The sequence below is a fragment of the Herpailurus yagouaroundi genome, unplaced genomic scaffold (assembly GCF_014898765.1).
Source record: "Herpailurus yagouaroundi ecotype Mexico unplaced genomic scaffold, PumYag 216, whole genome shotgun sequence".
NCBI classification, from domain to species: Eukaryota; Metazoa; Chordata; class Mammalia; order Carnivora; family Felidae; genus Herpailurus; species Herpailurus yagouaroundi.
The window spans coordinates 10,008,078-10,031,795 of NW_024412447.1; the positions used below are offsets into that span (position 1 = coordinate 10,008,078).

The window sequence follows — 23,718 nt, forward strand, 5'->3', positions numbered from 1 at the left end:
GGGGGGCCCTGTCTCGCACACCCACGTTCAGTAGGGCCAAAAAGGGGAGGCGCCTTCTAGAGGGAGAACTAGGGGCCTGTTTGACACCTGGGGGGACCTCTGGGAGGGCGTCCGCATTCTAGGGGTGCAAGAGGGGGCTTTGTGTCTTCCGCTGGGGAGGGGTACTGGAAGCTGAGGCGTGTATTCCATAGGCCACCATAAGAGAAAGTTGTATATTTCACAGGAGATAGGCCCGGGCTGCTTGTCTGTGGGGGGCAGAAAGGGAAAGTGTATGTTGGAGGGAGGCGGACAGGAGGGGCATGTGCATCCTATAGGGGACAGATGGAGGGTAGTGCGTTCTCCAGGGGCAGGGAGGGGGGCTTGGCCCTCCGAGAAACAGAAGGAAAAAGCATCCTCCAGAGCCAGGAGAGAAAGGGGGTCTGCTTTCTGCAAGAGACGGAAAGCTGGGAGCAGGTGCTGGGGATCAGGGAGGAAAAGGGGGTGTGTATTCCTTGGGGTGTGGGGATTCCACTGGAGGGCAGAAGGAGGGGTGCGAAGGAAAGAGAGGGTGGCTTGAGCCGGGTATCATGCAGGGACAGGGCCAAGACATCCCTCTGGAGAGTAAGAGCAGGGGGGAGTGTTTTCGGCACAAACACCTGAGGAGGAAGCAGACAAAGGCCTGGAATAAGAGGAAAGCTGCCCATGCATGGAAAATGGGACAGAGGAGGGCGGGGGACTCCTTAGGGACCTGAGCAGACATATTAATTGAAAAATTAAAAATTAACTAACATTTGTGGAGGCGGTCATTGTTTTCCTCACTTGCTCTCACAACAACCCCACAAGGTAGATGTTTTTAGCTTACTTTGTGTGAGAGGAAACTGAGGCCCAGAGAGGGACCTCAAGGCCAAGCTCCGTCCAGGCCTCTCCCAGTCCCTCCACCTGTTAGTCCGCCATCCTGAAGGCTGGGGCGCCTTCGGCTTGGCCCTTGGGCCCTGTTACCCCCGGGGTGGCAGGAGGTGGACGTGGGCAGATTCCCTGAGCGGGCCTCTTGGTTCTTCTGTGCCGGCAGTTCCAGGGCCTGCAGCTGGAGCGCGAGGCATGCCTGGCCTCCAACCACGCGCTAGCCAAGGAGAACCTGGCATTGCGGCCCCGCCTGGAGATGGGCCGGGCTGCCCTCGCCATCAAGTACCAGGAGCTTCGAGAGGTGGCCGAGAGCTGTGCGGACAAGCTGCAGCGACTGGGTGAGGGACATCTGGGAGAACCGGCTGTGGCGGGGGGCAGCTGGCCATCCGGCTGGTTGGCCTTGGGGAGGTGCTAGGCTCTGAAGGGCAGGACGTGGGCAGACCTCTTCCCTGGGCGAGGCTTAGGGGTCCTCCTCCTGGAAGACTGAGTTGGGGAAGTGAGCAGTAAATGAGTAGAACTGGGGGCCCTGAGTAGGGGAAGGAAAGTGGCCTGGGGTGCTCCAGGGGACACAGCCCCTGCTTCCTCTTTTGCACTAGGGCGGGGACAGAACCCTGGGAGGGGGGGAGGTTCACAAACTGATCCCATGGGCAGTGCACAGATAAGGACACTGAGGCTCCAGCGAGAGGCATAGAGTCACACACAGGGTCAGTGAGTGTCAGGATCGGGCCCTGGGCCTCTGGCCTGTCTGTCCTAGGCCATGGGTCCCGAAGGCAGGAGCTATTTACTGTGGTCCCTCTGTGGCCTTCAGAGGAGAGCATGCATCGCTGGAGCCCCCACTGCGCACTGGGCTGGCTGCAGGCAGAGCTGGAAGAAGCTGAGCAGGAAGCTGAGGTGAGGGGAGGGGCCGCTGCGCCTGGGGACAGGGTGGGAGACCCAAACTATCATCACCCCCCCCCCTTCATTCTTACAAGGTAGGGTTGAGAGCCCCTCCTCCAGGAAGCCCACCTGGAGTGCCTGGCCCCGGGGAGAGCCCCGCTATACTGCTGTCCGCATTGGACGGCAAGGCTCATTCTCACCACCTGTGACTGTTTCAGTGTAGGACAGTGTAGACTGGGTCCCCCGAGGAGCTGGGACAGACTTCTCCAAGCTTGCCGGGTTGGGAGCGCAGTGCTGAGTTGAAGGAGGTAGGGGAGGAGGGGCCTTGGCCCTGGACTTGAGAGACACCTAAGTTTAAGTGTGTCCCCATCTCTGATTCTGCCTCGTCTTCCGCCCAGTAGGTCTGGTGACAGTGAGGAAACCAAGGCTTGAGAGTAGAGGACATGTGTCCGCTGTCCCTCAGCTAGCCCCAGGCAGGCCCAGGCCACAACTCGGGCGCCTCATCTCCCAGCTGCGGGGTGGTGGCCCCTGGGAGAGATTCCGGGAGGGAGGGAGGGCGGTCTTCGGGGCTGCGCTTCTCACACGGGCTCGGCCCTCCCACCCCAGGAGCAGATGGAGCAGCTGCTGCTGGGGGAGCAGAGCCTGGAGGCCTTCCTGCCCGCCTTCCAGCGCGGCCGCGCCCTGGCCCACCTGCGGCGGACCCAGGCGGAGAAGCTGCAGGAGCTGCTGCGGCGCCGGGAGCGGTCTGCCCAGCCAGCCCCCACCGCGGCCGCGGCCCCCCCCCGACCCGTCCCCGCCGCGGCCGTCCCGCCCACCGGGGCCGCCCGGGGGCCGCCGGCAGTGCCCCGGAGCCTGCCCCCCTTGGACTCCCGCCCCGTGCCCCCCGTGAAGGGCTCCCCCGGGTGCCCCCTGGGCCCGGCCCCTCTGCTGAGCCCTCGGCCCTCGCAGCCGGAGCCCCCCCACCGGTAGGATCCGGCGTACGGCCCCCCGGTGGGGGGCCCAGAGAAACTTGATCTGTGGCTCCTCCTCCTCCCCCACTGCCTGGGTGGGGGGAGGGGCAGGCCCCTCCCCCTGGCCTCAGGCAGTCCCCGGCCCTGGAGGCTGAGCTGGGGAGGAGGGTCACCTGGAAGTTGCCCAGAGAGCGGGCCGGAGGTGGGGTGGGCAGGGTGTCTCTGGCGCTGAGGAAACTCTGCCTTTTTTTTCTTCCCCGGCTGGGGCCTCCCGGGTAACGGGCCAGCCCCAGTGAAAGGACTTTCTGCCTGGGCGCCTGGAAAGGTGCCTGCTTCCCCCCTGGGGACCCTGCCCAGGGGGCCGAAGCACCCTACCACTCCACTGGGCTGGCACAACGGGCGCGGGAGCGCCTTCCATCGCGTCCTGCTCCTACCTTTCCCCAGTTCTGGGGCCCACAGCCTAGGAGCCAGGTGGTCAGACCCCAGCTGCGGGGCCGGGGACACCATGGCCCTGGGGCTACTCTGTGCCCCACTCATGCTCCGGTCGCTGGGGCAAGGTAGGCCAGGGGCTCCTGACCTGCACAGATGAGAGTGGGCCATCCCCAGGAAAGACCATTCTGTATTTTTCTGTCCCCGTCTCCTTAGAATGGAACCTTTTTGAGGGCAGGTCCTTGTCTTTGTATGTTCTGTCCCCAGCCCCACCTCCCAGGGGCCGTCAATAAATGTGATGATGAGGATGACGATGCTGCCCGACTCCTCTCTGCTCCCTCAACCAGCCACTCTGCCTCTGCCGTTGCAGCCTCCACACCGGAGTTCCTGTGCTTCCTCCTCTTGAGATGCCCTCCTTTCCTTTCTGCCTGTCCAAAGCCTAGCTCCTTCAGGTCCAGCACTGCTGCTGCCTCTTCCGTGAAGCCTTCTCTGATTACTGACTGGGAGTCTTTCCTAACTCTTAACTTCCCAGCACTTCTGGCCAGAAGCACACTCTGCTCCACCTCTGTTCTCCCAACCGCCTCACCTGTATGCACCTTCTCCTCCCGGGCTGCCTGTAAGCCCAGTCAGGATGGTGCCTGCTCCTGCTCTGGCCTGCCAGATGACCACCTCTGCTGAGGAATGGAGGGCTTCTATAAGGCTGAAGGTACTGGTCTTCAGCCAGGGTGAATACTAGGTGACCAGCTTGGCCGATGAGCGTGGGACAAGAAGTTAGGAGAGCAGAAACAGGCTGTGGATCAGCTTAGGTCAAGTCTAATGAGATGAAGTTTGGCAGGGAGGCATGGAAGGTCCTGCAAACAAGAGGGGGCAGAGGGCTGTAGAAGCGAGTGTGATCTCGGTCCATGTTAATAGGGATAGAACCGTCTAGAAAGAGTAAAGTATTGGGTTGGCTCTGCTTTTCACCGAAGTTTTACACTGTAAGAGGGACCGACCCACCAAACTACCGCCTTTGGTCTCCTCAGAATGTCCCTAGTGTGTATGATGAGAAAGAGGATTGGGACTAAATCCCATGATGAGTAGTTGAGGCATCTGGCTACAAGTGAGACAGTTAGCCTCTGAATCTCCAAGGGCTAGAGATGTAGAGCTGGAGGTCAGAGTCAAGACCAATGGTGGAAACCACAGGAAGAATGAGGACCAACTACAAAGATGTGTGAGCAGTACCCCAGTGACTGCTTGATGGGAGTTTTAGAGATGTAAGCAATGGCTGGAGGGACTGGCTCATTTGAGCCTTCCAGAGCCCTTCAAGTGCAGGCAGGCAGAGGTATCCCTGCCAGGGGCCCAGCCAAAGCACACACAGATAGTGCCCACTTGAGAAGCTCTACCCCACACTGGCCTTGGTTCCCCTACTATCCTTGCTGCCAGCACTTGAACTGCTGGGGGCTGAGGGACACTGGAACCACCAGGTACCTGCCTGAGATGACAGAAGACTGAACAACTTTGGAAGGCCTCCTACATTCTCAGCACAGCCTAGGGCAAGGTGGGCCCCCCTTGTCTTGGCTTTCCATCCCTGGTCCAGTTTCCAGGGTTGTTCGTTTGCAACCAAAAGGAGAAAAGGAGCTATTGTGAATTGGGGAGAGGCCTCTAGAAGGCACAGGCTAATGTCCGCAGCCTAGTAGCTCAGCCTCCCCTCCCCAGGGCTGGTAAGTAGAAACAGGAATGACCCAAGGGAGGATCTGAGAGGGGAAGAGTGTTAACAAGGGAACTAGATGATGGCTTTCTTTTTTTTTTTTTTTAATTTTTTTTTCAATGTTTATTTTTGGGACAGAGAGAGACAGAACATGAACGGGGGAGGGGCAGAGAGAGAGGGAGACACAGAATCGGAAACAGGCTCCAGGCTCCGAGCCATCAGCCCAGAGCCTGACGCGGGGCTCGAACTCACGGACCGCGAGATCGTGACCTGGCTGAAGTCGGACGCTTAACCGACTGCGCCACCCAGGCGCCCCTAGATGATGTCTTTCAAAAGTCTTACACACCCCTTACCTCCCTCAGAGGGTTCAAACTCAGTTTTAGAAGGGGCACGGAACGAGTTTCTTTGGTGTTCAGCTCCAGCATAAAAGACTTGAGGCAGGTGGGTACGGATACTGACAGAGTAGAGTGGGCTCAGTTCTGGGCCATGGTAAAGTCTTGGATGGTAGAGTTGGATGGTTAATTAAACTTCATTAAGCCCCCTGCTTGAAAGTACATGGAATGTTCTGGAAGGCTCTGGAAGGTTCCAGGTGGTCTGTGCACTCTCTGCTGCCAGACAACTTTTGGAACTTCCTGTTGTGGGGTTCCCGGCACCCAGGGAATGTTCCTGGCTGCTGCACTCCTCTTTGAGAGAGTACGAACTTGAGAATCTAAATCAAGGGGCCCATGAGAAAGGTCTCAGCTATTACAGACCACCAGTGCTTTCACAAACCAAAAAGAAAAAATTGTCCAAAGAACAAAACTTTTATCTCTCTTTGATAAAAACAGTTTCCAGGGGTACCTGGGTGGCTCAGTCGGTTAAGTGTCTGATACTTGACTTTGGCTCAGGTCATGATCTGATGGTTCATGAATTCAAGCCCTGTGCGGAACTTGCTTGGAGTTTTCTCTCTTCTCTCAAAATAAACACACACACACACACACACACACACACACACACACACAACACAAGAGTTCCCACCATTTAAGAAAGCCTGTTATGTGCATACCCTTGTTTGGGAATCACTAGCTTTTGAGTATTTTCCTAAGCTTCCCTCCTTCTCAAATATAAAACATAATACCATTTTTTGAGCCAATCAAGGCTTACTGAACTGAGCAGGCCTGAACCAGAGTGGGCTCAAATCTTTACCACTGAATTGTGGTGTGGTCACTGCAAAGCCACAGCTGAGAACTTGCCCCTGACCTCTAAGTCTAGAGAGAATCAAATGGTTTTTAAGAGACCAAGTTGGACTCGCTGCTGGTTTATCCCAACTTATATACAAGGATTTTATACAAAAGATTGAGTGCGAGTGCAGGAATTGATGTTACTGTACCAAAGGACCTCTGGCTTTGTCTAGGACCTTGGCCATTGCTGTAGACTTCTCAAAAGATCCTTCTTGTCCCACAGTGAAAATAAGGTTTATACTCTGCCTCCCCACTTAAATGTGAGCTCTCAAAACAACATATGATGTAGCCCAGGGATCTGCAAACTCAAATGTCTGCCAGGGCTAGGAAGGTCACAGAGGTGCAAAGCAGTCCATTTCCACAAAGAAATACAGCCTCCCTCATTTTTTTTGGAAATGCATGGTTCTTTTTTTTTTCTCCATCTCGACAGACATGGAATATAGACATTTCTCTATTATGAGCAAAATGTCCAAGTGTGTAGATCAAGGCCTTTTACAATTTCCTGTCTGCTGGTGGGAACACAGTGAAATGGGGGGCTCTGTCCTGTCTCAAAGGCAAATGTTACAGTTTCTCCCACGTGGTGGTACACTCGGGTATGTGTGTGAGGGCAATGGCAGCACGTTTTCTCATTTTTTTGAGACCAGTCAGAATTCTAGATTTTTATACAGTCTCCCAAGATTTGAAAGTTGGCTAAAGTTTTTTTAAGACACTGTGCCAACCACAGCCAAACACTGTGTGCAGGTTGGCTATGTGGCCTGTGACCCACAAATCTCAGCCTCTCCTTGGTCCTCCTGAAACAGGCTTTCTTTTGTTTAGTAGCAGCCCCCTCCCAGGACTGAGGGTGTGAACGCTGAAGGGGCCAAAGCAGGATGGAAAGGCAAACACACCTCAAGTCTGGTTAGAGGACCCCAGGTTTGGACAGGCTTAAGAGATGGTGGTGAGATGGCTAGATCGTGAGTGACGCTATGACCTCATAGCAAATGGCGAAGATGAGTTCTCTGCACCTGCTTCTTGGGCACAACAGCACTGAGTATTCTCAGTATTTGCAAGTTCAGAGGACCAGACTCAGGTCACTCTAATCCTCAGAGGGACCCTCAACTGCTTTGCACAAACCCGATGGCCACCGAGGCCACAAGCTGGGCCTGAGAACCAAGGCACTGAGCACAGGTAAGGCGGGCCTTCTCCTATGATCCTGATCATAGGCAGGTGACAGTGTGTGACCTTGTCACCAGCTGAGGAACTGAGAGGAGGCAAAGACCAGGATAGAGCGCACTTATCTAGTGCACTGAATTCGAGACAGTGGACTGAAGTAACACCACCACTTACCAGCTGTCCTGTTTCAGCCTTTCTTCCTGGGATCTGGTGACCTTCCAGGAAGGTCCGAGATACACACCCCTTCCCCCATCCCCACCGTCATTTGCCCAAAAGGGAGTATGATGGCCGCTCACTTGGGTTCCATCCTTGGCACCTCAGCTGTTGGCTGTAAGGACTATATACTCGTGTATAAAAATGACCAGAGAGGCCACACACCGGCCTAAGGTAGGCTCTTCTTCCTCATCTTGGCTCACGCTGGGATCACTATGGAAGGCAAGGTGTGCCGAGTGAACGAAATGCCAGAACTTCAGAGGGGAAGCAAGGAATCCTGCTCCCTCAGCACTGGGATCTGTAACAGATCATTTCACCCAGCAATAAACAAAATGCGACAAAGGGAAAAGTTTGGCTCAGGAGAAACGAAGTCCTGATCCAGTCCAAAGACGGTACACAACATACAGTTGCCTCCACAACCTGACTCCTGGCTTGTCGGCCGGGTCTCCCCATTTAGGCCTTGTGTGTGCTGCTCACTCAGCCTGATACTGTACTCGCAACCCCATCCCCACCCCAGGGAACACAGCCCCAGGCAGGCTGGGCTGCTCTGGTCCACCTCCCGTCCTAGGTCCAAACCTTCAAGGGAGTTTTGTTTTAGTTTGTGATCAAAAGGAGAAAAGGGACTCAAGTTGAGCGTGTCTGAGCCTTCTTCCATTATTAGGAATTGGGGAGCAGTCCCTAGAAGGCAGGGGATAATGTCCACGGCCTGGTTCAGTCTCTCCTCTCCAGAGCAGGTAAAAAACTGAGAAAAGAACGACCTATGACGATCCTCGGGCGTGGGGGATAGGTGGGAAGGGGTCTGAGGGTCCTTCAAAAATCCTTCTACACATCTCCCCTTCCATAAAGAGCTCAAACTCCATTTTAGGGAGAGTACAGAGTAGGAACTTAAGAGTTCAGCTTGGGGCTAAGAAAAACCTGAGGTAGGCAAGAAGGCACTGTTAAATATAGTGTGAGCCTGGTCCTACGCCTAAGGAGAGGCTTACAGTTGGATGACTAACAAACTTTATTGACTACCCTGCTCAGAGTTGCATGGAATGTTCCAGAAGTTCCACAGGTCTGCCCCTTCCTCCAGTCTTCTGTAACTTTCTATGCTTCTCCATGTTCTGGAGCCCCAGGGAATGTTCACCGAGAGAAAACAAACTTGAGGTCTACGTTAAGGAGCCCATGAGAAAGGGCCCAGCAATTTACAGACCACGAGTGCTTTTATAAACCAACCCAAAAGAACCCCAATCCTTTTTGATAGAAACTTTGATAGAACCTTGCCCCAAATAATGCCAACAGCTTGGCTGAGAATCACTAGTTTCTGTGCATTTTGCTAAGCTTAACACTACTTGTTGTTTGGATTTCGAAAAGAACTTGTTTTCCAAATATGAAACATAATAACATTAAATGTTCTTTTCAAAAGTACATACACCCCCTCCCCCCAAACCAAGGCTAGCTGAGCTCACCAAGCCTGAATCCAAGCAGGCTCAAATCCTTACCACTGAATCGTACAGTCACTGCAGCCCCTGACCTCCAAGGCTGGAGAGAATCAAATGGTTTCCAAGACACCAGTTTGAACTAGCTGTGGGCTTATCCTAATTACAAGGATTTCACATGAAAGACTGAATGCAGGATTTCTTACTCATATACCCAAGCACCTCTGGCTTTGTTTAGAACTTACGCTCACTTCTGTCCTCACCCTTGTGGTAGATCTCTCTTGTAAAGGCTTCCCCAGCTCGCAGCTTTACACTTAGGCCCCATGCATTAATGCTTAAGCACCTAAAATCTTACAGCCAATACATGTACCACGCGCAGGGACTCAGAGTTGACAGCCTGACTTCTACAGCTCTTGCCAAGCGATGACCAACTGCTTAGAAAGAGAGAGAGGAGCGCCTGGGTGGCTCAGTGGGTTAACCGTCCGACTCCTGACTTTGGCTAAGATCATGATTTCACAGTCCTGGGATGGAGCCCCACATTGGGCTCCGGGCTGAACATGGAGCCTGCTTAAGATTTTCTCTCCCTCTCTCTCTGCCCCTCTCCCCGGCTCACACATGTGCTCATAAAATAAATATTAAAAAAAAAAAAAAAAAAAACAAAACAGAGAGAGAGAGAAAGCCTCAGCCAGCTCTGAATAAAGAAATTTGTTTCCACCACAAGCCTCTTGTCCCTTGTACTACCGTATACCCTAAACTCAAGCAGCCAGGTTTCAAGGACTTGGCTTGTGGGGCTAAACAAGAGGACAGGCCACATTCAGGCGACTCAGCGTCCCAGCTGGCCGCTCTATCTCTGGGAGGGGATGGGCTGCACAGTTAGCAATGGGGCTGGCTGGCAAAGGAATGACCAAGAGACAGGCATACTGACTGTCCCAAGGATAAACCTAACTCTATCACATCATGTTTTAATCAATGAGCCCATTAGAACTGTAGATAATAAAGTGTGACAGGCCTCAAGAGAGCAAATGATTTGTTCCTCTGCTGTCATGCCCACAGAGTAATTTCTCCAAGGTCATACACATTAGATAAGTGTGGGCACAGGAACACTCAATTCCTTATGCTCCATGACCTTGCTCTCCCACTCCCACATGCCATCAACAGAAAAGGGAGTGGGGTCTGGGGCTGATCATACAAGAATGGCAAGGTTTCCAAAGATCACAGTCTTACGTCAGGTCTCACCTGTGGCTGGGGAACTCACAGAAAGACAAGGTTCGTACAACCCCACAATTTTTCTTTTGGCAGCCAACAATTGGTCACATTGCACGGTTCAAGGTTACACAGGAGCCCCACGGTACAAGCGCGGGGCAGGAGCAGACAATTGTTGCTCAGAGCTTTACAATAAAGCCCGAGCAAGTGTTCCAGAAGCTGACATCAGGAAGGCAACCTCTGGAAGCAGGCACCCAAGGGACTCCAGAAAACCCTTCACTCTCGGGCTTTTGGGACTCTTCTTCTTGGGGCCTCTTTCTTGGGCATCGAGAAGCCTTCTTTTCTGGACCGCAGGGGAGGGAAGCGTACGTGAACTGCTAACCTGGGCGGGCAGGGAACAGGAGGGGGGAGAGCAGTTTCTCCGGACCCCCGCAGAGGTAGACTATGGAAGGCAAAGGGTTCAAGAACACCGGAAAGGCCATTTTCTCGGGGCTGGCGGGGGGCTGCTCCCTTTCCTCCTCTCTCCTTTTAAAAACGAAAGCCCATGATGATGAAGACCGTGAGGAGAAGGAAGACAAAGGTCGCGTCTCGGGTATCGTCCCAGTGGAAGCCCTTCTTGGCCCGGTCCTCCTGCTGTTTGCGTAGGGCCTCTCGCCGGGCCCTGAGGCGCCGTTCACGCTCCAGCTGTTCTCCGTAGTGAGCTTGGTAGAAGGCGTCAAAGTCGAACATGGTGCGGTTGCCGCCCGCGGTGGCCTGACCGCGGCCGTGGGCCTGAGACGCAGGGGGCGGGGGGCGGGGCGAGCCGGTGTCGCGGACCGGCGCCTTGGGGGGCCGCACGCCAGGTCCGCGCAGGTCCTCGTCGCTGAGCAGGCCGCGGTCATACTTGCGACGCAGGGTGGCACTGCCCAGCACCACGTAGGCCTGGGAGATGCGCGTGAAGCGCTCGGCAGCCTCGGCGCTCCCCGAGTTGCGGTCCGGGTGGTAGAGGAAGCTCTGTCGGTAGTAGGCCGCCTTGATTTGCGCCTGCGTGGCTGTGGTGGGCACGCCGAGCAGTTCATAGAGCGCCGTGCGCGAGTATGGGCCGTCGCCCTGGGAATAAGTCCTCCCTTCTAGGCTCAGGCCGGAACCCGGGCTCTGTGGAGCGCCCCGGGCCAGCCACAACCCCCACAGCAACCGCCGTGGCCACCTCAGATCGCGCTTGGTTGCCATCTTGAACGGGCCATGCGGGCGGTGCGAGACTAACTGGCCAATGGGAAGCGCGCGTTGTTCGCAGCGCGTCGGCCCTCTAGCCAATCGAGTAAAAAGGGAGGCGGGGAGAAAGGTGGAGCATGCGTATTTTTGGGCGGGAGCGGGGCCGAAGACATAAAAGGCGGGTTCCCGGAACACTAGAGTGAGTCTCGCGGCTGAGGCGTGAGGATGGCGTTTCGTGGGAAGAGACCGGAGCACGGCGGGCCCCCGGAGCTGGTGAGGCTTGCGGCTCGCGCGCGTCCTTCTCGCCTCCGTTTAAGGCCCTCGCGTCTTGATTCCTTCTATACTACTCTTCTCTTTTTCTTTCCCGCAGTTTTATGACAAGAATGAAGCCCGGAAATACGTGCGCAAGTAAGGGGAGCCTAGATGTTGCGCGGCGTCGGGGTTCGGGGGCCGGCAAGTTACCCTGATAGCTGGCGCTACTTGGAAAGCACGCAAGAGTTTGGGGTGTTGGGGAAGGAAGGGATCCGGATTGATCCTATTTTTTACGGTGGGAAAGTCAACTTTTGAGTGAATCTCGGAACCCTCTGGGCCTCGGTGAACTTAGCATTAAAATGGAGGTGAATCATGCGTACTTTCTCTAGGGGGTTCTCAAAGTTTCATGTGACAGCTTGTTTGAAGCATGCGGTAAAATCGGCAGGGGCGGTGGATACGTGTAGGGGGGTCAGTGCTGTTGAGGGGGAGGAATTAGTATTCCCAGAATGCTGTGTGCCCCTATTTGCATTATCATTAATGTCTTATGACAAGTGGTGTAGAATCTGAATTTCAGGGGGGGGAGTTAACTTGTGTTAACCATAGAGTCATTTAACAGGTGAAGGCTAGAACAGGGACTTCCAAGCCTGCTCTCTCTGATACCACTACTCTAGAGATAACTGTTCTCCACTTTTCCATTCAAATTAGAGTCCAAGACCAAGGCCAGCAGAAATCTCTGATCCCGTTGTCGTTATGTAGCAACATAAGCTTTTTTCCCAGCTGCAGAATTCAGTGCGATTCTTCCTCTTGATCTTGGGAAAGGCAGAGAACACCAAAGATCCGTTTTGTTAAGAGGCAGTATTCTCTTGAAGTAATGTTTGGTCGGAATGACTTACTGTGAAGAAAATGTTAACATTTTACCTACTGAATGATGATGTGTTGAAATGCTCTTTGGAGCATATCGGGTTAAGATATATTACCAGGATTATTGGGTTGGGTAAACTATTACAGTTAATTTTAGTATTTCATTTTAATCATGGCACTAAGAGAGTCCCACGTGGCTTGCATTATATTTCTCACGGGTAGCAACTGCTATGGATTTTTGTTGTACCTTGTTGAGCTTTATACAGGAGAGTAACTATGGTGGGTAATTTTTCCAGAAAACGTGTTTTTAAGTAATAAACATATCAGAACCACATGGAGTCGAAAATAGGCAATAGTTAGTCATTAGCTAAGCGATTTATTCCCTTCACATCAGTTTTGCAGCTGGCAAAGTTGTAATTTGTGTCGCAAAATAACTTGTTGCTGTATTACATGGACTTTGGGGGTCGCTCTTAAATAGGTGTAGTTGGGTATGGTGACTGGGACGGTACCTCAGGGTGATTGTGCCTTGTTCTCTTTCTCTTCTTTTGCTCTGAGCAATGTTTTAGCCCAGAACTCCTTTATCACTTGTGTTTTCTGCCTTCCCAGCTCACGGATGATTGATGTCCAGACCAAGATGGCTGGGCGCGCATTGGAGCTCCTTTGTCTGCCCGAGGGTCAGCCCTGTTACCTGTTGGATATTGGGTGAGATCCTGGGGCCTAGTTCAGCTTGTCCAGGTGGAGGAGTGTCTTTCCTGCTCACACTGTTGAGTTCCTGTTTTTATTGTGTCTTCCAGATGTGGTTCTGGGCTGAGTGGAGATTATCTCTCGGATGAGGGGCACTATTGGGTGGGCATCGACATCAGCCCTGCCATGCTGGGTAAGTATGTGCTACTTAGCATTGGAGCAGACTACGCTTCATGAGTACGGAGCAGCTACGCGTCGTCTGTTTTCCTGACGTATTATCGTCCAATGTAGATGCGGCCTTGGACCGAGACACTGAGGGAGACTTGCTTCTGGGGGACATGGGCCAGGGCATTCCCTTCAAACCAGGCACCTTTGATGGTTGTATCAGGTAAGAGTCTTCAGTTCCTGCTTTTAGTCCTGCAGGTCAGTGCTTCCTAAACTGGTTGTGCAGAGTTACACAGGAGACTTAGAAATACACATCCCTGGTTAGAGCAGTGTCCCCAATTACGCATTTTTTGTATTTTGAAACTGTCTACTCCTTTGATCATCTTGCGCTGCCAGGTTCAGGTACCACTGGTATAGATTATAGATTCTCTGTGCTTTGTTGGAGGGTGGTGGAGAGGTGGGTTCTTACACCTCTAGGAGCCATCTTGTGGGCCCCAGCAGCCATCTTGTTTCCTTCTTTTTGACTAACTGTAATGGAGAGTGGTCCGGGATTTGCCAGTTTCTTCAGTGGCTTAGTCCTTTTTGGACTTTGTCTGGGTTAAGTTTTGAGCCTTTACGTAGTACTTCGATAACAGATCTTAGAACATTGAAGTGACTGTTAGAAACATGAAGTTGTTCTTTGTGTCCTGTGGTAAATTGTTGATTATTTGGTGTATTCTCTGTTCTCTTTGTTGATGGGGTGGAGGGTAGGGGATAGGGGAAGAAGTCAGCTTTAATCCTGTGATTGTGGGTTGAGCATTACGGATCTGGGTCAGCAGTAAAAATGTAGATTTGAAGATTTTCTTCTAGGGTAAGGGATTAGTTTACATCTGGGAACAAGAGTGGGGGAAATCATTTCAAGGAAAGCAATTGCTTTTTAGTAACGGTTGAGTGAGATTGTTCTAAGCTGCAGCAAACCAAAGGCCGGTGATACGGTCTGTATGTTTTAGGAGTAAGTAGTCACTTTTTATTTGTTTTTGAGAGGAGAGAGAGTATGGCAAACTTATTTTTTTTTTTTTTTTTTACCATTTGTTATATGTGAGACATGGTACAAGGTGCTGCGAGGTTTGTGGAAATACAACACAGTCCTTTCTTTTAATTTAAAAAAAATTTTTTTTAATGTTTATTTATTTTTGAGACAGACAGAGTGCAAGTGGGGGAGGGGCAGAAAGAGAGGGAGACACAGAATCCGAAACAGGCTCCAGGCTCTGAGCTGTCAGCACAGAGCCCGATGCGGGGCTCGAATCCACGAACCGTGAGATCATGACCCGAGCCGAAGTCGGATGCTCAACTGACTGAGCCACCCAGGCACCCCCCTTTCTTTTAATTTTTAACTCTTCGTGGTGTGTCAGGTGCTATAAGACATGGGCCATACAGCTAAACATGAAGTTGAGTGTGGGCTGTGACCAGAGTTGTGGGACCCACCAGAGCGGTGAAAAGCTAGAGAGCACAGGGAAGCCTTGAGGAGGAGGAGGGGCTGGGTTGTGCCTTGAAGGCTCAGAGGAACTTGGATAGTCCTGGGACTGGGGATGGGGCTCTGAGGGAAGGAACAGTGTGAACAAAGGCACAGAAGTGCCCAGGGAAAGGAACCTGATAGATTGTGGGAAAGACCAGAGGTGTTTTTTTAAGTTTGTTTATTGAGAGAGAGAGCATGCATGCAGGTGCATGCAAGGAAAGGAGGGACAGAGGGAGAGAGAGAATCCCACGTAGGCTCCTCCAAGCTGTCAGCACAGAGCCCTACTCGGGCCGATCTCAAGAGTTGGACACTTAACCTACTGAGCCACCCAGGCACCTCAAGAATGAGAGCTTTTTAAATTCCATGCTGAGAAGTTTGAGCTTTATTCAGTAATTGATGGGAAGCTAGGGAGTAACCAGATCAGAGCTGTATTTTGGGAAGATTATTGAGAGGAGAGGAGAGGGGCATCTGGGTGGCTTGGTTGGTTGAGGGGCCGACTCTTGGTTTCGGCTTAGGTCGTGATACCATGGTTGTGGGGCTAACCCCCGTGTCGGGCTCTGTGCTGAGCATTGAGCCTACTTAAGATTCATTCTCTCTCTCTCTCTCTCTCTCTGTTGCTCTCTCTGCCCCTATTCCCCTGCTAGCTTGCATGTGCTCCCCCACTCCTTCAAATTAAAAAAAAAAGGAAAAGAAAGGAGAGATTAGTTAGGTTGTTGAAGCAACCTGGAGGTGGTGATGAGTGCTGACCAGGAGAGTGGTAGAGGAAGGTAAAACCTGGGAGAGGCAGTTGGACAGACAAGTGGGGTTTGGGCTTCCATTCATGTGTGTACACAGCAGTGAAGGGGGAAGCACCCGAGTGGAGTACATAATAGTTGCTTGAGGGTTTTAAATCTGGGGATGGTGAAGACACAGGTACAGTTGAAGGAACCGATTGAAGAGGAGAATAAGTGAATGAGTGCCTTTGTGTACATACTATAAAGGGGTTTTCCCTTGATTAGAGGAAGGGAATGAAGGGGTAGGTGGCAGAGAGCCTTGACACACTGAGTAATTTTAAATTTGAGATGCATGGAGAAACAAGGTTGAGAAAATACTGGTTTAGATTGGCTACAAGGAAGCTGATGCCAACCTTCTCTCTACTTTCCTCCATCCGGTATTCTAGAATGGTGACCTGGAGTGGATCTGCACAGGCCCAGAAAGAGAGTTATAGGCAGGAGGGTTTCACCTGGGGCTCAAGGATTGTGTGTGGTGTTAGAGTCTTGAAGAGGCTGGAGAGAGCAGTGCATGTTGGTACTTGTCCTGACTGGGGTCCTTTCCTTTCTCAGCATTTCTGCTGTCCAGTGGCTCTGTAATGCAAATAAGAAGTCTGACATCCCTGCCAAGCGCCTATACTGCTTTTTTTCTTCTCTTTACTCTGTGCTGGTGAGTATGAGATCGTCTCCCAATCTGGGCTGGCCGCTTCTCCCTTCTACAGGCAGTAACGGAGTAGGAAGTTTCCCAGGGGAAAGGCATTCAAATGGTACTGCATGGGGTGGCAGGACCTTATCATGGTTCTCCTGTCTTGGCCTAAAGAGAGAGCTTGGTGGTCTGACACTCCCTAATGAAATGGCAGAAGATGGTGGTGTCTGAGACTGATCACAGTTCCTGTGTCTGGCTGCACTAAATTTTTTTTTTTTAATTTTTTTTATTTTTTTATTTTATTTTTTAATTTTGTTTTTTTTTCAACGTTTATTTATTTTTGGGACAGAGAGAGACAGAGCATGAACGGGGGAGGGGCAGAGAGAGAGGGAGACACAGAATCGGAAACAGGCTCCAGGCTCTGAGCCATCAGCCCAGAGCCTGACGCGGGGCTCGAACTTCACGGACTGCGAGATCGTGACCTGGCTGAAGTCGGACGCTTAACCGACTGCGCCACCCAGGCGCCCCAGGCTGCACTAAATTTTAATCGGAAGTTGGTGTGGGGGCACGGACTCCACGGAGTGAGGACAGAGACCTCATGTCCAGCGCATGCAGAGTGCTTACATCCTGTGACTCCCACCCTCCCTCTCCCCTACTGCTGATGCTCAGATGGGGTGCAGGAGGGTTATTTATCACAGACAGAGCCTTCAATAGCTTTTTATTTTTGTAACTGATGGTGTTGATTTCAGTTGTTTAATAGGATCAATTGATAGTTTGAGATTTTAAGTCCTAAAAATGAGTTCTTTTCCTTTTTGGAACAGGCCAGGTATATCTGGGTTCTTCTTAATCACCTCGCTTCATCCCTGGTTTTCCTAGAATGGGTTGTTTCTTGTGGATGGCTGGCTGTCCTTGTGTGTTATGTGGTTTCTGTTGCACACACACACACTGGGGTTAATCTGAGGTTCTAACGGCCTTTGTGTTTGCCTTTCTGTGGAAATGGTTTTCCCTTCTATGTTCAGCCAGCTCCCTGTTACAGTCAGGATTCTGCCCAAGTGTTCCTCAGAGAGAGACCTTCCTTGAGCCAAAAGTAAACCCAATAGTCTCCTGTCACTTACCATTCCTTTGTCCTGATTTGGTTTTCTTCTTGGCACTAAGTCACCACCATGTATTAGCTGCCTTTCTCACTGCAACGGGCCTTCAAGAGTTCAGGCGCTCTCTTTGTTCACGGCTACATCCCCAGCCCTGAGAACAGGGTCACGTGCACGGTGGGATTTCAGATATTTAGTGAACGAGGAAGAGAGAAGTGTTGGGCCCCGAGCCCATGGTATGTTTGTAGGAGAGTGATGTTTCTGTTGCTTATAGGTCCGTGGAGCCCGGGCTGTCCTGCAGCTGTATCCTGAGAACTCTGAGCAGGTGAGCGCCTTGGCTACTGGAGGTGCAGGGGAGGGGGAGAGACCCAGAACAGGTAAGCTGTCCTGTGCCTCCCTCACCTGCCCTCTTGCTGTTGGGAGGTGATGAAACAAGGAAATTGTTGCTGACTGGTGGGAAAAGTAGGGAGTGAGTACCTGAGGGAGAGGTTTCTGCGGGGTAGGATAGGACCTGTGTGTTCTCTCGGCCGATCTGTGGTATTACAATTATGAGGATGTGTCTGATTTCTGTAACCAAATGAATGGCAGTGGGGGGAGGATTTGATAGGATGGCAACAGCTGTCTTTTCTGTGGCGGGTCACGCCATAGATGAGGAGATATAGGTGCAGACCCTGATAGACCAGTGGTGAGCTGTCCCCGGCCCCTAACTTGAAGGAGTTTGTTTCCTGAATGGTGGCCTTTCATTCCTGAGATGGGAGCAGGGAGACGGGTCCCTGGGCTAGAAAAGCGAGAACCAGGGCAGTTGCTGTTCCAGCCTGCACTTTCCTGTGTATACGCCTTTTGGGGACTCAGAATTGGGAAGTTTGATGAAGACCTTCAGCTCTCCTGGGTAGGGTCCACCCTGGGGGGCAGACCGACTTCTCGAAAGGAGTGGAGCGGAAGCTGTCTGCTCCCCCAGTCTCCCTGCCTGACTCGCTGCCGTTTTCTTCTCAGTTGGAGCTGATCACGATCCAGGCCACCAAGGCTGGCTTCACTGGTGGCGTGGTGGTGGATTTCCCCAACAGCGCCAAGGCAAAGAAGTGAGTGCTGGGGGCTAGTGTATTGTCCGCGTTGAGCGGAGAGGGTGTTGGGGTGATGAGTGGGCCAGAGGAGTGCTCGGCTGGGTCACCGGGGCTTACACATTCTGCACCTGTTCCTGGGAAGGAGTGTGGAGACTTGTAACTGTGCGTGGCTTTATGAGCCCAGCCCTCACTCTGTACTTTTCTGGTTTCAGGTTCTACCTCTGTTTGTTTTCTGGGCCTTCGACCTTTCTGCCAAAGGTGAGGGATCCAGAGTTTGCAGGCTTGTGTCCTTTAGATTCCCTTCTTGTGGGGCTGGGCCTGGTACCTGTTGGAAGGACTCAGGCCTGGGTGGCCTGACCTTCTGGGTTGGGGCAGGTGGGTTGAGAGATCTCCAGGTTGATCTAAGAGCACGCTGGTCCCCGCAGGCCCTGACCGAAACTACTGATGAAGAGGAGGCCACGGAGTCTGCGTTCACGAGTGAGAGGTAAGCAGTTGTCACCCCTGCCTGGAGTGCGGGGGCTTGCTTCTGCCGGGGTCGTCCTACATGGCTCTCTGCTTGCACCAGGTCTCTTAGGTTCAAGTGTGGCAGTGACACCAGGGTGGTAACAGTGGGGAACCCTGTGGGCCTGTGCCCGCTCCTGCCTCAGGCTGGGCAGCAGGGGCCCTTCTGGATGTCTGTGGACAGCCACGCAACCATCTTTCATTCCTCTCTCTGCCTTCCCTATTGCCAGGACTGCCGGGTTGTCTCCTCCCTCCCCGAGGCTGCCTCCGCCACCTGCATCCTGGCCTCTGTCTCCTCTTGGCTCTCCCTCCCTGCTCCTGTGTCCTCATGTTTACTCTCCTGGGTCATTCCCTCAGTTTGCAGAGACCCTGTTTCTTCTGTCTTCTCCCTAAGCGCCTTAACTCCCCCCGCTGCGCCCCCTCGTGCATGGGCTTCCCTCTGGGTCACATCTCACGTGTGCCGGTTTGCTCCACCACACCATTCTCTCACTCCTCTCTGCTCCCACCTCCGTCTCCTCATGGATTGCTTTTCTCCAGGCCACGCCAGCCTCTGTCTTGCCAAATCTGTGGCTGCTTCTCAGTCCGCTTTCTCTCTTCTCTTAACCTGCCTGTTCCTCGGGCACTGACGACAGCCAACCACTCCCTCGATGCTTTTCCCAGTTCGGCCTCCTGCCTGCCATCCTGGTTTTGTCCTCAGCTTGCTGGCTGTTCTTTCTCCGAGCACTCTGGGGCCCAGCCCGGACCCTTTCTCTCTCTGCTGCCTTAATCACCAACTCCAGGTTTGTTGCTTTGGGTTTATGCCTATGGTCTCAACCTCCCCTCCATTTTCCTAACTGCCTCCTAAGTATCCATACCTAGGCTTCCCACAAGTATTGGGAACAAAACCCAGCTCTTGTTTTTCACACCAAGACTGCCTTCCTCTGTCCTTCCCCACACAGTCATTCTTGTCTTTCTTACCTCACATCTGGCCAGTCCTCTGTGTCTGTCCGGGTGACAGCCAGTCCCCTCCCCTGGTCTGAACCCCCACCGACCTTGCCTGGAGTGTGGAAGTTGCGGCACTGGCCTCCTTCCACTTTGCCTCTTTGAACTGATTTTCTGCACAGCAGCAAGGTGAATTCTTTCTTTTTCCTTTAATTTTTGAGAACGGGAAATCACACGTTGCCATTTATCTGTTCCAGTATCCTTGGTGAGTTCTCCTTACCCTTTATTTTCCTTACCACCTTTCACTGTTCTGAATCCTGTGTGTTTGTTTGTTTGCTTGCTGGCTCCCCAGCCAGAAGGAGGACTTGGGCTCTGGTGGTGTGTCCCTGATCCCAGAGTAGGGTCTTATTGTTAGTGAAAGGTTTCCGGTGTTTGCTGACTGGATAATTGATGGTAAGGCAGTGAAGGAGGTTATTTCTTAGTTCTGGTTGATGTGAGTGAGAAGCCTGAAGACTTTTAAGACGTTTAAGGGGAAAAATGCGCAGAGAATAGGTCAGGAAGGCCACGGGTGGTGAAGATCACAAGTGTGTTCCTTGTGTCCACTACAGAGCGGAGCCCCCTGACCTCCCCACGGTCATCTCTGTTAGCTTCCTCAGCCCGTGTTCCCCGTGGGGATTTGCGGGCCGGTGGGAGGGGCGGGGTGGGGGGGCTCTCCTAGATGTTTTCTGCTCTAAGGCGCCCACCACTTGCTCCCAGCGAGTGGCGCCCTCTCCCACCTCACAGAGGATGTGCACGTGGTTCAGCCCCCTCCACCCACCATAGAATCCTTCTTGTCCTCACACTGGGGTCTACAGACGACATGTGCTAACTGTAAGCTTAGGTAAGCGTCCATTTCTCGGCTGTTCAGCGAGGGGATAATGCCAGCACCCGGGCAGCGTGTGGAGGAGCAGAACGCGTGTGTGTGGGCAGACCTGGCACAGTGCCCGGCACGGGCCTGTCTCCCTGGCTCTGTGGGCACTCGCTCTGTGGGTCCTCGGCTTGGGGGGTGGGGGGGCAGGGGGCTGTGGTTCTTTGGGAGGATGATCTGGCTTTCTCGTGTTCTTGTCCTTTTGTCTAATCATTCTTGTCAGTCTCTCTGACTCTCTCTGATGACTCAGTCCACCTGTGGCATTTGCCACTACTGCCCAACTTCCTTCTTGGCACCTCTGGTCTGGGGTCCTCGCTCACTGCCCCCCCCCTGCTGCTCTTATCTGCCCCCATGACTCTTTCCCATCATTACTTCTATGGCTCCCAGCTTGCCACCCAGCTTGTCCTTCCTTACAGACCCTTGATCATTAGTCCTGTACTTCCAGCCCCCTGTTGGCAGCTGCCTCCTGCTTTGCACTTGGTGCCTCAGACTCCTGCCCCCTGGTTGTGGGCATTCTTAATGTTTCTTTCATGCACCACTGCCTGTATGTGCTGAAGTGTCTAGATCACATTGTCTCACTTCTTTGTTGTGAAACCTCATTGGCCGCCCACTGCTTACTGAAGGGAGAGCACACTCCTTGCCTGTATTCACACCTCCGTGAACTGGCCCAGCCAAGTGAGATTCTGAGATTTTTTTCTTTTTAAAATTTTTTCATGTGTTTTTACTCAGTTTTGAGAGAAAGCATGAACAGTGGAGGGGCACAGAGAGAGGGGGACAAAGGATCCAAAGTAGGCTCTGCACTGACAGCAGCCAGCCTAATGTGGGGCTCAAACTCACAAACCGCAAGATGATGCCCTGAGCTGAAGTCAGACACTGAAGCGACTGAGCCACCCAGGCGCCCTTACCTTTCTATTTTAGAGGAAGGGAGAGAGCGTGTGAGCAGGGGAGAGGGGCAGAGGGGAGAGAGAGATTCTTAAGCAGGATTCATGCTGAGTTCAGAGCCTGACACGGAGCTTGATCCCACGAACCACGAGATCATGACTTGAACCAAAATCAAGTCAGATGCTCAACTGACCGAACCCCTGGGTTTTTTTTCGTTTTTAATGATTCTGACTTTTATTCTTCGGTCAGAACAGATGAGAAGTAGCTGCAAACATGGTCTGTGCTGGAATCCGGCCTGCACTGGCCCTCATGCAAGGAGGGAACTTGTGCTTTGGACCCTCAGGATCTCACTTGGACCCCTCCCCTTCTCTCGCCTGGCACACGGGACTCTTGTTCCCTAACTCTCCCTCGGTCCTTTCAGTGCCGCACCCTTGCGTGGTTCTTCTGGTCTTGCTGCCACCCCACCTTCGGCCTGCAGAAATGCCCGCTTACCTCAGCAGCCTTCTTGGTTTTCGCAGACTCTGCTTTTCCTTTCCGTGTCATTCCCTCAGTAGCTGCTGGGTCTCTGCACTCGCTTTGCCTGGTGTGGCTGGTCCCTGCCCTGGCCCAGTCGTGGGCTCTTCAAGGGCAAGCCTGGTTCATATCTGCCGTAGGACATCCATGGGTCCGGCGCTCAGGTGCTCAGGAAATGGTTGTTACTCAAATGGCGAGCGGCCCTCCGTGGCAGGAATTATGGTGGAAATCGTTTGAGCCCAGCTGCCAGGTGGGGATGTGGTTTAGGGACAAAAGGTTTCTCCCTGTTCCCAGGGCCTCTCTCCCATGGGGCTGTGAGGGGTCCCTTTTCTCCTCAGCCAGGGCTGGAGGCCAACATCAGTGCTTGAGGATCCTTGTCGCGGCTGCCGTGAGCTGACAGCCTTGTTTTCCTGCCTCAGACATCTGTCGTTGCTGGGAACCCCCACTTGGTCTATGCCAGGCACGCCGACCCCGCAGCCGGACTAGGGTCCGAAGTCGGCAGCACTGGGCATCGGGCCTCTGGCTGTCCTTGGCAGTGCCAGGCTCTCAAGGGCTGACCCCGGCCCATGTTGCCCTAAAAGTAGCTCGGCCCCCTGCCTGCCTGACAGGCAGCACCTAACAAGGGAACACACCTAAACAGGTGGTCACTGCCACAAAGATGCCCGTGAGGGAGTGGGGCCTCTCACCTCCCGCTCTTCTACCAGACAACTGCTTTGGCCCCAGGGGATCTCACTGGGGGAGGAGAGGTGTCCAGAAGCAGGGACTTCTGTGGCAGGGGCATCGGAGGCCGCCTGCCTCGGGGAGGACCACTATTTTTTCCTGCGTGGACTAGCTTGAGTGCCACGTGGGTTCCACCCGTTTCCCGCATAGGATCCAGCGCAGGATGGCAAGGCGCGGGGTGGTGAGGAAGAGCCGTGAGTGGGTGCTAGAGAAGAAGGAGCGCCGCAGGCGGCAGGGCAAGTGAGTACCTGGGCTGGGGACAGGCTGGGGATGGGGGGAGGGCGTGGTCTGTGGCCACCAAGGGATCGCCTGCACTTGAAAGCTACACTTGAAAGCGTCCCTGAGGTAGGTCCTTTGTTCTTTTTTCTGAGACCGCCCCCTTGTCTCCTTGCCACAGGGAGGTCAGACCCGACACCCAGTACACCGGCCGCAAGCGCAAGCCCCGCTTCTAAGCCGTTCGCTCCACGTAACCGGGCAGCTTGGGTCTGCACAGTTGCAAGCGGGCAGTTTTCTCTGTCGAAGTGCCTACTTGCATCCGCTGACAAAACATTGTTTTAGAAATGTTTTCAAGTTCTAACCGTTTTTCTTTACTAACAAAAGTTCTAAAAGCATCTTATTTTGTTCTAAAAGCAATAAACCACTTTCTGTGGAACTGTGGCTCTGGCATTTTCTAGCTCTGGGATCCTGAACAAATCTCGAGTTTCTCCAAGTACTTGATTCCCCTGATCCAAAAGAGGCTCGAAGAATTTGTTGAGTGTATGAAAAGCACCCTATTTTAACCTACAAGGAACACAGGTAGATCGAATTTTGGTCTGTTTATTCCAGCACTAGGCAAATTTGGGAAAAATGGGTGGGGTCAAAGTATCCGGGGGACCCACTGTTCTGAGGCCACCGCCCAGCCTCTGGTTGTCCCCCAGTCTGAAGGCGGCATCCAGCCAGGGCCTGGGCTGACCTTTGGCCCTGAGCTACACCAACTGCTGATTGGCCCGCACTTGGTTGCCTTTGGGTGTGTCTCCTGTCCGATTACTAGTGGTCAGGAGAGCAGGCAAGCC

At 53.0% G+C, this 23,718-nt stretch overlaps 3 protein-coding genes and 1 non-coding gene across 7 annotated transcripts in view; 3 read left to right on the plus strand and 1 right to left on the minus strand.

Moving 5' to 3' along the window:
* The window catches only part of VPS37D (VPS37D subunit of ESCRT-I), a 7,084-nt gene extending 3,636 nt beyond the window's left edge, over window positions 1-3,448 (plus strand). Inside the window, exons 2-4 of the mRNA XM_040455658.1 lie at window positions 1,020-1,220; window positions 1,691-1,773; window positions 2,365-3,448. Coding sequence (XP_040311592.1) covers window positions 1,020-1,220; window positions 1,691-1,773; window positions 2,365-2,727 — 647 coding nt within the window. The 3' untranslated portion in view covers window positions 2,728-3,448. The remainder of the gene's footprint in view (window positions 1-1,019; window positions 1,221-1,690; window positions 1,774-2,364) is intronic.
* A 6,325-nt stretch (window positions 3,449-9,773) lies between these two features.
* On the minus strand, window positions 9,774-11,291 carry DNAJC30 (DnaJ heat shock protein family (Hsp40) member C30). Its single transcript, XM_040456142.1, has one exon. It carries the CDS (start codon window positions 11,237-11,239, stop codon window positions 10,559-10,561), a length of 681 nt encoding a protein of 226 aa, XP_040312076.1. The 5' UTR covers window positions 11,240-11,291; the 3' UTR covers window positions 9,774-10,558.
* An 81-nt stretch (window positions 11,292-11,372) lies between these two features.
* BUD23 (BUD23 rRNA methyltransferase and ribosome maturation factor) lies at window positions 11,373-23,318 on the plus strand. 4 transcript variants are annotated; one of them, XM_040456139.1, is made up of 12 exons: window positions 11,373-11,494; window positions 11,592-11,629; window positions 12,941-13,036; window positions 13,129-13,211; window positions 13,310-13,406; window positions 16,001-16,097; window positions 17,436-17,486; window positions 18,155-18,240; window positions 18,435-18,480; window positions 18,648-18,706; window positions 22,087-22,196; window positions 22,817-22,906. In XM_040456139.1, the coding sequence occupies exons 1-11, from the start codon at window positions 11,447-11,449 to the stop codon at window positions 22,181-22,183; spliced, it is 798 nt and encodes a 265-aa protein (XP_040312073.1). In that variant the 5' UTR covers window positions 11,373-11,446; the 3' UTR covers window positions 22,184-22,196; window positions 22,817-22,906. The 4 variants fall into 4 exon arrangements, with proteins under 4 accessions (XP_040312073.1, XP_040312074.1, XP_040312075.1 ...); XM_040456140.1 differs by lacking the exon at window positions 22,817-22,906 and adding an exon at window positions 22,285-22,810; XM_040456138.1 differs by lacking the exon at window positions 22,087-22,196 and adding an exon at window positions 23,064-23,318 and having other exon boundaries at window positions 11,376-11,494.
* On the plus strand, window positions 22,241-22,371 carry LOC121017862 (small Cajal body-specific RNA 20). Its single transcript, XR_005784931.1, has one exon.
* Window positions 23,319-23,718: the final 400 nt, after the last annotated feature.

Bases quoted from the DNA above. Each gene is read 5' to 3' on its own strand.
- BUD23 (XM_040456138.1), top strand. From the start codon at position 11,447: ATGGCGTTTCGTGGGAAGAGACCGGAGCACGGCGGGCCCCCGGAGCTG. The intron at 13,407-16,000 runs GTAAGAGTCTTC...TTCCTTTCTCAG, and splicing joins ACCTTTGATGGTTGTATCAG to CATTTCTGCTGTCCAGTGGC. The intron at 22,907-23,063 runs GTGAGTACCTGG...TCCTTGCCACAG, and splicing joins CGCCGCAGGCGGCAGGGCAA to GGAGGTCAGACCCGACACCC.
- DNAJC30 (XM_040456142.1), bottom strand. From the start codon at position 11,239: ATGGCAACCAAGCGCGATCTGAGGTGGCCACGGCGGTTGCTGTGGGGG.